The sequence below is a fragment of the Lonchura striata genome, chromosome 2 (genome assembly GCF_050655825.1).
Source record: "Lonchura striata isolate lonStrDom1 chromosome 2, ASM5065582v1, whole genome shotgun sequence".
NCBI classification, from domain to species: Eukaryota; Metazoa; Chordata; class Aves; order Passeriformes; family Estrildidae; genus Lonchura; species Lonchura striata.
In genome coordinates this window covers 75685167-75696351 of record NC_140704.1, presented here as the reverse complement: position 1 = coordinate 75696351, position 11185 = coordinate 75685167, and the positions used below count along the sequence as shown (strand labels likewise).

The following is an 11185-nucleotide window of genomic DNA, read 5'->3' as shown; positions in this document are numbered from 1 at the left end:
GAAGGTAAATATAAACAGAGGATCCCAAATTGAGCAATGCTTTTGAAAATAATGGAAGGGATTTTAAAATCAATTTGTTATTTGATCAAATTCCACTTTAGGTTTTAGAAGATGGAATTGAAATGCTGAGACCACTTGGTGAGATAAAGTCCTTGTAACAAAAGCTCTGCAGTTTGAATGAGTTTGAATGCTACACTACTTTTTTCTTCAGAACATAAAAAATAAGTCATATGGCTCTGATGTGCTGGCAGTGCACCACAGTGCTTTGGCTGAGCCTGCCAAATAATTTGTGATGACTGCCTTTTTAAATTTTTCTGGTGGATTTGTTTTTGTTTGATTTGTTTTGTATTTCATACTTGAAATGCTTCATTGCAGCTATAGTTATTTAAATATGTGTTTCAGCCTGCTATGAAAAATGTGTGAACACACACCGTTATTGCCATAAGAGCTTCTCTGGTAAGAGAAGTATGCTTGTGAATCCTAGATGTGGATGCTGGTCCTGCTTTTGTCTGTTGAGAATTCTCACATCTTATACTTGCTTAAGTGGCACAGTTAATGAGATACATAAACAAATCATTCTCCATCCTTTATACAAGAGGAATCATGGTTGGTTAGTAATGGTTGTCCTGTTAATATTAACTGGAGGTGTAATTTCTCCAGGGCATTAAAGTCGTACTGCATGTTTCCCTGTCCAGTTTCCAGTTTCCAAGACAACCCTGGTCCTAAATATTATTTAGCACTGCGCAGTTCTGTTTAGGAGTAAAACCACAGTGAAAATGGTGAGGAAAATACAGACAGAGCCACAGCAGAGCAGAATGTTACTTGCTCCATCTAGAGCATATATGGCCTGTTGAACCCAATTTCCTTCCCACTGCTGGACCCATAGAAGATGAAAGTGAGGTATGTACATTGAAAGGTGCATTAATTGCATTCCTCTCTCTCTCTAGCAGAAGAGTAAAACAATGACTTCATCTTTCCCTGCAGTAACCACAGCTCTACTGTTGCCGTGCGGGACCAGGCCGGGTGGGCGCCGGCGGAGCGCAGGGGAGGAGGGGAGAGGCGGGCGCCGCTTTCCCCTTAAGCTCTTCGAGGGCTCCGTTTCAGCGCAGGGACAGACGAATGGTGACACGGGGCTTGGGTGAATATACGTGTTCATTGTAGAAGCATGCAGCCCGAGACACCCTGGCATACCGGCGGGATCTCGGATACAACTTTTCGAACTGTGTGGGGGTGGGGGGAACGGAGCCGCGGCCAATTAGGATAGGACAGGGATGGGGGAAACCCCCGGAGACTGCTGGGAAGGCAGGAGACCACGGGGAGGCAGCAACGGGTATGGGAACGGAGGGGAGGGGGTGGGGGAACTGACCGCGTGGCAACGGGTGAGGGAACACAGGGTAGCAGGACAAAAGGGGACCGTATGGGGAGGGGGAGGGGGGGGGAAAGAAGAAAAATTACAAGCTCTCCACACTCCACTCTCTGACTAATGTTTACAAGCTCAGAATTCTATTTATGTTTGAAACGGCTTTTCCAGTTGCCAAGTGTGGTTGAACTCTGACCAATAAATTAAACAAAGAATAGGTATCAGGGATAGGGTGATAATGAATAGGGTGACAAATGAATAAACTATGTAAATATATTGAAGTGATATGTGGAATAAATAAATAGACTCCACAACTCGATGTAGTTATGAAGTGGGTATGTATGACAGCAGCCGGCACAAGTGAGATCGCTCTCCAAAATCTTGTGCCCCGAGCTGGAGTTTGTCCCACAATTTTATTCACAAAGGTGTTCCATATGCAATACATTACACAACTTTTCTATGCATATTCAACCCCTGGCCCCGCCTGTCTTCGCCTCTCATGCTAAATAGGTCCACGCCCTTCTGGGCATGCGTGGTTTTCTGTGGTGGTCTTTATGGGGATCTCTGGTGGTCTTCTGAGGCTGAAACCATAGTCTTCCTCTGCATTGAACTTTTGAACTCTTCTCCTCTGCACATATGCTTTTGTTCTTCTGCTATCTTATCTGGATAAGTCCATCATCCTTGACAGAGGGGCCTCCTTTATCTGAGTTCTTTGCATTCCTGGTCTTCTCTGGTATTTGTCTTTTTGCAAGAAGCTTTAAAGATTTTTTTTCTTCTCTCTTTCCTATGTCTTTTGCACCATGGCAGAGGTTTCTTAAAATTCAACACATGATTCTACAAACATGATACATTCATTTTTTTGATACATGCATTTTTGATACATTCATTTTTGATACATTCATTTTGTTAGCTCAAGTGATCTCTGGAAAATCTCTTATTTCAGTCCCCCCTTTTCTTAAAACATAGTAAATTCTTTTACTACAGGGGTCCTGGTCTAGATTTTATCCCACTATTATGACAGTTTTCTTTTAGCAGGATTCCATGAGTTCTAGAGAATGAAGTCAGAATGGCCACATGTTGTAACATATTCCAATTCCACAAGAGTGTTAAAATAGACATTATTAGACTTATAGTAACTAATATTAATAAAACAATAATGGGGTGACACAGAGTGTTCATGATCCTTGTTGCAGTCGGTGACCATCCAAATAGTGCATCCCACCAGTTATGACTTCCGTCTTGTTTTATTCTTTGCAGGACTCTGTTTATTTCAGTTACGTCATGATGGACTGTAACCAGAGTTCTCTGCCCATTCTTGTGAATCTCTTCTATAATTTTGATTAGATCTTGATGTTTCATTAATTGTTTTACCAGGGTTAAATTCATTCCAATAGGTGTGGGTGGTAATTCATTGTAGGTTGTGTAGTTTGATTTTATTAACTGGTGGGATACGACTGGTGCTGAGTATATAAAGTCACACCCAGTAATCTTGATGAAGTTGCAAATGCAGAAATTGGAATTATTTTTACTAGATAGGGGGACTTTGTTTTTATCAATTTCTATAACATTACACACAGTTCTCAAACATACACAGCCATCGCCTATATATACTAGTATAGTTTGTTGGTTGGTGTCTCGGTGGATTTCAAAGTGGCAAATGCCCTGATTAGTGTCAAGGCATACATCTTGAGCACTAATCAGATTACTCTCACAGATGAATCCCTGTTGTTCTTGAGCAATGCAAGGCTCTAGGTTAATGGTTTGCCATTTCCCTTGGTTTTTCCAGGCCCCTGCCCTGTGTTCTGAGGGGTATAGTACTGACTTTTCATGACCCAACCCTAGAGCAACAATGGGGTGAATAGTGTGAACCGTGGCATTACAAATAGTGAGCACAAAGGCAGTAGCAGTGTTAGTGGTAGGATCATATGTAAAATTTACCATGGTCCACCAAAACTGGAGGTCTTTCTCAAAGTCTGTAGCACTGTCCCAGACAACTTTTCATATTTCAGCTGGAAACACCCCTTCACTCCCTTCCCTTATGATTAAAGCAGCTGTTGACTGTATCCATAATTGCGCTTGTATACAGCTAAGGGCTAAAGATATGTTCTCTTGTGCTCTTTCTAATGCATCTACCAGTAAGCTAAGGTCCTGATCTTCAAAGTCTCTCCATTTTGGCAGCACTCTTGAGACTTGCCACTGACTATTTCCTAGTGCTAATAGAGATGACTGTAAAGGCTGTTTTAATTTTGTCAGATCGCTAGTTGCTATAGCTAATTTATTCATTAATATTTCGGAGTCAATCTCATTCAAAACTCCTAACCTGGTCCCTAATATCCCAGTTAAATCCCTTCGCATTCTATCTCGAAGGTGTACTTGTTTTTGTAGCCACTTTGTCCATCCTTCGAAGGATGACCTTAGGAAAGGGGGGCAGGCTGGCTGAACTGTCGAGATATTAGCTTGCATTAACAGTTCAACACGTTTAAGGGACCATTCTGGGTTAAATAACAGTTTTTGTTGACCCGTATTCCTTATAACATATGGCCCGATTTCATAAACTCTGGGTTCAAGATTGAATGGTATATTTTGGGTTTGCTCTTGAGTACTGGAGTGGGTTGTAGTAGGTTTGGCTATAGAACTTATTGTAAATTTGAAAGACAGCCTAATAGTGTCACGGGCCCAGAGGCAAACCACATCAACAGTTTGTCTTAATTTGAATTTGTACCAACAGTCTAATTCACTTGGATGATTGCAGATCTTCTGGCGCTTATTCACACTGATTTGGGTAACTTTATTGTGGGTAGTCCCATTAATCATCTGACACCCTATTTCAATTACCTCTCCTATGGTCCCTTGAAGTGACCACAACTTCTGGTTATGCCACTCTTGTTGTGTATATATTTGGTTACTGTGCATGACCAGAGTTGTTAGATTTAAACCTTTTAAATCGGAAGACTTCCCCATGGATCCCGTGTATTGAGTAAAGGCTTGGGACCAAAGCCATTTAGCGTTGTTCTGACTAGGTTTACCTTCTAATTGTTGGAATACAGCTATGATTGTAAACAACATTTCAGCAAGAGTCCCCACCCACCATGATACATTCATTTTGTCAGAGTAAATTTTTGTTTCAGTTCACCATCACCCGGTGTTATCTTCCAAGTGTCTTCCGGAGCTTTCTTAACCCGGCTGTGGTAAATCCACGTGTTTTTTTCTTTAATCTTGATTGCAGTGAAGGTAGTAAGGAGTACTTGGTATGGTCCCTTCCACTGTGGTTCTAGGGCTTTCTCTGTAAGAGACTTAATATATACATAGTCTCCAGGTTGTACATCATGAACCGGTGCATCCAGCCCCGCACCCCGAGTTCCGGCCACATATTTCTTGATTGCTCTAAGTTGTTTATTTAGAGCGATCATATAGGAGGTTAGTGATACGTCCTGGGCAGACGTTCCCTTTTGCACCCCATATGGTCTCCCATAAAGCAATTCAAAGGGACTCAGTTTTCCTTTGGTCCTGGGTTTGGTTCGAATCCGCAGTAGTGCTAATGGGAGGGATTGAGGCCACGGCAAATTAGCCTCCTGTCCCAATCGTACAATTTGTTGTTTGATCAAGTGATTCATTTTCTCTACTTGACCACTTGATTGTGGGTTATATGGGGTGTGAAGTTCCCAGTCTATGCCCAAGTATTGGCTCACCTGTTGTACTAATTTTGCAATAAAATGTGATCCTCTATCTGAGGAGATTGTAGCCGGGACCCAAAATCGTGGTATGATTTCTTGTACCAATACCTTAGTTATCTCCCGAGCTTTAGAAGTCCTGGTGGGGAATGCTTCTGGCCATCCTGAAAAGGTATCTGTTAAGACCAGTAAAAACTTATACCCCCCCTTTCTTGGCAATTCCGTGAAATCAATCTGCCACTGTTGCCCCGGCCCCTGGCCCTTCCCAATCTGGCCAAGTTTTGGTTTGGGAATATTCTTGGGGTTTGTCTGGAGGCAAAGGTCACATTGTTGAGTCACTTGAGTGATGGTGGCTCGTAAATGTCTAGCTATGATCCTTTCATTCAGATATTTGTACAGAGCATCAATTCCCCAATGTGTTTTCCGGTGCTCCTCCCTTACTAGGGACCATAATAAATAGGAGGGTGTGACTAACTTTCCTTCTACGGTGGCCCATCCCTCTGGGTTGTAATCCGCTTTTTGCTCTTGAATCAATTTTGTGTCCAATTTATTGTATTTTGGCTTATTTTCAAGGGAAATTTTCCCATCTGGAATCAGGGCTGCCTCAGTTATTACCTCAATTTTTGCCGCTTCTTTTGCTTTCCTATCCGCCAGCTCGTTTCCTTCTTCCAATTCTGAGTTTATCCTCTGATGTTCTTTAATGTGCATGATCGCTACTTTCTCTGGCAACTGAACTGCTTCCAGAAGTTGCAGTATTTCAGATGCATGTTTAATGTTGTTCCCTTGAGAGTTCATCAGTCCTCTCTCTTTCCAGATGGCTCGATGAGCGTGCACTACTCCAAATGCATACTTTGAGTCCATATATATATTTATCTCTTTCCCTTTTGCCAATTCTAAGAGCGACTATCTCGACCTTTTGTGCAGAGGTATTCATTGGCAGGGGTCCGGATTCTCTTACCTCTTAGCAGGTAGTTACTGCGTACCCGGCGTGCCGTTTTCCACTGATGACGTAACTGCTTCCATCAGTAAACCAGACTTCTGCATTCTCAAGAGGGGTGTCCTTCAGGTCAGGGCAGCTGGAATAGGTGGCCTCGATGGTCTCTAGGCAGTCGTGTTCCACTGGTTCTCCTTGGTTTCCACTGAGGAAGGAGGCTGGATTGACAATGTTAGTCACCACTATCTCTACATCATCTTGCTTTACCATAATAGCTTGGTATTTCAGGAATCACTGTGGGGAAAGCCAGTGCCTGCCTTTCACCTCCAGTACTGCAGACACCGTGTGGAACACCAGCACAGTCATTTTCTGGCCCAGGGTGAATTTACGTGCTTCTTGGATGTTCATTATGACTGCTGCCACAGCCCTGAGGCACCCAGGCCACCCTTTGGCGGCTGTGTCCAATTGCTTAGAGAAATAAGCAACTGCTCTCCGGTATGGGCCGAGGTCCTGTGCTAATATTCCCAAGGCAATTCCTTGCTTCTCATGGGAGAACAAAAGGAAAGGCTTACTCACGTCTGGCAATCCCAGAGCCGGAGCTGACATGAGGGCTTTTTTTAGTTGGTTGAAAGCCTGCGTAGCTTCCATTGTCCATTGGATGTCCCTGCTTTCGGTTGCAATTAGTTCATATAAGGGCTTCACAAACAGTCCATAATTATAGATCCATAATCTGCACCACCCCGTCATCCCCAGGAAAGTTCGCAATTCCTTTACAGTTTGAGGTTTTGGGGTTTGACATATTGCTTCCTTCTGGCTTTGGTCCAGGCTATGTTGTCCAGCACTGACTTCGTAACCCAGATAAATTACTTTCTGTTTGACTACTTGGGCCTTTTTCTTTGATACCTGGTACCCTTGGAGCCCCAGAAAGTTCAAGAGGCTTACCGTCCAGGCCACGCATGCTTCCTTCGTTCGTGTGGCTATCAGGATGTCATCTACGTACTGTAGCAGCTTCCCTTCCTCGGGAGGGGCTTTCCAGGTCTCTAATTCCTTTGCAAGTTGCTCTCTAAACAGAGTGGGTGAGTTTTTGTATCCTTGTGGGAGTCTCATCCACGTAAGTTGGGTCCTTCACCCACTTTTGGGGCTTTCCCATTCAAATGCAAAAATTTTCTGACTGGCTTCATGGATAGGAAGGCAAAAGAAGGCATCTTTTAAATCTAAAACGGTAAACCAAGTTAATTCGGGTGTTAAGCAAGTTAATAACATGTAGGGATTGGCCACCACAGGATACAGATCTTCAGTTACCTTGTTCACAGCTCGCAGATCTTGTACTAACCGGTATGACCCATCAGGTTTGCGGACCAGTAGGATAGGGGTATTAAAATCAGACTGACATTCCTTTAATAATCCTAGACGCAAAAAGTTCTCAATAACTGGGCTAATCCCTTCCCTATCCTCCCTCCTCAAGGGATACTGTTTAATTCTGACCGGTTGCTTTCCTTCTTTTAGCCGGATCTGTATAGGGGAAGCGTTTTTCGCTCTCCCTGGTACATCAGAGGCCCACACCCCAGGGAATACCTGATCCATTACCTCTTTATTAATTTCAGTTTCCCTCATGATTTCGTTAGTGGTTAATATCAAACTTAATATTTCTACATATTTTTGATTGTTTACCTCCAGGGTAATTTCCCCATTTTTAAATGTAATGGTTGCTTGTAATTATGCTAGCAAATCTCTGCCAAAAAGGTGACTCAGGGGAGTTGGGCATATATAGGAATTTGTGGATTCCCCACTGCTTTCCCAGTTTGTATTTGAGTGGCTTGAAGAAAAATGCCTTTTCAGTTTGGCCAGTCGCACCCGTAACTATAGCATAATCATCTCCTATGGGCATCAAAGCTGTATTTAGAACTGAGTATGTTTCCCCAGTGTCAATTAGGAATTTTACTTCTTTCTCCATTTCCCCCAGCTTCAGATTTATAACCAGAGGGCCTGCTGGGGTAGTCTCCTCTGGTCCCCCCTAATTTTCCTGCACATGGGCCACTACTCCCCCCCTTTGATTCCCTTGACCATTTTGTTTCCATTCTGGACAGTCCCTCTTCCAATGGCCCTGTTTCCGACAGTTTGCACATTGATTTCTGCCCAACCAGGGGGGGCCTTGCCTGGATGGCCCCTGCCTGCTTCCATGTTTTCCTCTCTGCTCCTCCTGTACTATTGCTACTAAATTTTTCATCCCTCGCTTATATCCTTCTTCCCTGTTGCTAAAGACCCTCCAAGCTTCTCCCAGTAAAGTTTCTAAATTCCGGGCATTTTCTTCTCGAACCTTTTGGAGTTTGCGCCTAATATCCCCTGTGGACTGCCCCAAAAATAGATTAATTAGTTGTTGTATCCCCACCTCAGATGCAGGGTCTAGTGGTGTATAGCTCCGCATTGCATTTCTCAAATGGTCTAGGAACTCTGTGGGGGATTCCGAGGGTCCCTGTTTAATAGCATATAGAGCTGACCAATTTATGGTTTTAGGCATTGCTCTTTCCACTCCCAATATCACCCAGTCTTGATATTTCTTTAGCTTTTGTCTCTCTTCTGGTTGGTTTGGGTTCCAGCCCGGTCTTGAAGTGAAAAATGTTCCCTTGGATCTACTTGTTGTTGTCTAAAGTGGTCCGCTACCAGATCTCCTGCTGTTTTTAGAACCAACTGCTTTTCTGTTTCAGTGAATGCATCTAATAACAATTGAATGTCACCCCAGTCTGGGTTGTGTTGCTTCATAATGTATCGTAAACGTTTGGCAGTGTTGAAAGGGTCATTTCGGTAATCTCCCGCGACCCTTTCCCATGCTTCCAAATCAAGGGTGGAGAATGGTACCTTAACTAGTACCTTTTCTCCCTCCGATGTTACTGTCTCTCATAAAGGGCCTTGCAATATTTGTCCTCTGGTTCGAGATGCAATTGGGCTGCTTATGGGGGTTGGAGCATGTGTTCTTTCTGAAGGAAGAGAAGGGGTAGGTGGACCAGGTGGTGTAGGTGGTATAGGTGGTGTATGTGATGTAGGTGATGCAGGTGATGCAGGTGGTGTGTGTAGTGTAGGTGTTGCAGGTGATGCAGGTGGTGTATGTAGTGTAGGTGTTGCAGGTGATGCAGGTGGTGTATGTAGTATAGGTGTTGCAGGTGGTGCTGATGCCTCTCCTAAGTTCTCACCCCTTCCTTCTTCCCTTCCTAAGTGAGGAATAGATAGCTTAGATCTTGTTCTTGTTCTTCTAGTGCTGTGCGATAAACTTTATCTATCCTGGTGCACCTCTGGCCTATACTACAGGCTGAGCAGCATTGTTTAAGTTTCCTTGTTTTGCTTCTGTTTTCTTTTTCAAGAGCTAGAATGAGGGGATCAGAGGGGGCTCTGATGCCACAGTCCCTTTGCCAATCAGGGTTATTTCGGAGGGAGAAAAACATATCACAATAAGAAACTTCCTCCCATTTCCCTTCCCTTCGTAAAAATAGCATTAGCTGTAACAAGGTATTATACTCTAATGTACCTGTAGGAGGCCATCTGGCCCCCTCCTCTAGGTGATAGAGTGGCCACCAATGGGAGCAATATTTGATTAAACTCTTTTTATTTTCCACACCCCCTTTGCCTGCTATTTCTTTCCAGTGAGCTAAGATGCATCCTAATGGGCTGGCCTTGGATACTTCTGTATTTTGTTTTGCTCCCATTATGTCTCCTTTACTTATTTTAATTACGTATGTAACTTGTTGTTTGCCCCTTCCCACACAAATTACCAATTCCTACGAGTTTAATCCAGACCACTGGGGAGGAAAAAGAAAAAAATAAAAATTTATTTTTTTTTTTTTTTTTTTTTTTTAGTTAGAACTCAGCAGCATATGCTCTTGATCTTGAACGGCAGTATCACCGCATAACAAACACTTAGTAACCAGTGATGCTTGTAAGTGGTGCTTGCAAGTCCTAACTTGTACTAGCTGCGCTAGTAGCTAGCCGTGTTTAAAACAATTTTATAAACCGCAGTTTGTGCACACCCACTGCGCTATTGGCCACACTGGGCTTAGAGCACTTTTCTTAGCTCTGAGCTGCGCTCTCACTCAGCAGAGACAGCCCTTGCCCTGCATGTGCACTGCTTACCCTACTAAGCAGATGCGCCCATCTGCTCTATCAGACAGTGCTGACTGAGAGTTGCCTCACTCCCGCGCTTTCCAGCAATATCGCAATGCCGCGCCGTGTTCAGGTATCCTAGCACCGCCACGTCTCACCCCCGCGCTTTCCAGCAATATCGCAACGCCACGCGGCGAGCTGTCTCACCCCCGTGCTTTCCAGCAATATCACAACGCCGCACCGCGTTCAGGTATCCTAGCATTGCCACGTCACACTCTCTTAGTTCTGAGCTGCGCTCTCACTCACCAGAGACAGCCCTTGCCCTGCATGCGCACTGCTTACCCCACTAAGCAGATGTGCCCGTCTGCTCTATCAGACAGTGCTGGCTGAGAGCTGCCTCACCCCCACGCTTTCCAGCAATATCGCAACGCCGTGCTGTGTTCAGATATCCTAGCACCGCCAGTTCTCACCCCAGCACTTTCCAGCAATATCGAAACGCCGCGCGGCGAGCTATCTCACCCTCTTAAACTCACACAGACACCCACACGTATGCAAGCACGCACGGCCAGGTGTAACAAACACACCACACTGAAACTGGGATTTCTCCCTTTCCCCAAGCCACTCTATCGACCATGGGGAAACCTTTTCCCCCCCTCCAGCCGCGCAATCAGCTTTGGGGGGGTGCAACCTCTCTCCTTCCCCGAGCTGTGCAATCAGCCTCGGGGGGGAACCTCTCCTCCGCTGATCTGCTTGCAAGCCCCTTTGGCAAACCTGTGCGCAAAAACGTCTTAATGCAACTTATCAGTGCTGTTCCTTAACAAAAGAAAATAATACATACCGCTTTTGGTCCGCTTATCGACGGGCCGTGGTCTGCTCTCCTTAGTGTACAGCCGAGGCACAGAATCCCTCCGGGGAAGTGCCCCGCGGCGCCTGAGGGTGTCTGCCCTCAACTGGACCCACAGACGAGCAGAGAAGTCCCTTCGTGGTCGCCAAATGAAGCGATACGCGGAATAAATAAATAGACTCCACAACTCGATGTAGTTATGAAGTGGGTATGTATGACAGCAGCCGGCACAAGTGAGATCGCTCTCCAAAATCTTGTGCCCCGAGCTGGAGTTTGTCCCACAA

General features: G+C 44.6%; 1 protein-coding gene and 1 long non-coding RNA gene across 4 annotated transcripts in view; one reads left to right on the top strand and one right to left on the bottom strand.

Moving 5' to 3' along the window:
* The first annotated feature begins 572 nt into the window (after window positions 1–572).
* Window positions 573–11185, top strand: part of LOC116183179 (uncharacterized) — a 34733-nt gene continuing 24120 nt past the window's right edge. Inside the window, exons 1-2 of one of the 3 annotated variants that reach the window (XR_013340436.2) lie at window positions 573–900; window positions 985–1122. This is a non-coding gene — a long non-coding RNA (uncharacterized LOC116183179). Of the gene's footprint in view, window positions 901–984; window positions 1139–11185 lie in introns of all 3 variants that reach the window. The other 2 variants (XR_013340437.2, XR_013340435.2) reach the window with 2 other exon arrangements.
* LOC146768309 (uncharacterized) lies at window positions 1609–9343 on the bottom strand. The gene is given in 1 exon segment (XM_085571651.1): window positions 1609–9343. A coding segment is annotated over 1 exon segment (2124 nt). The 5' UTR covers window positions 4463–9343; the 3' UTR covers window positions 1609–2338.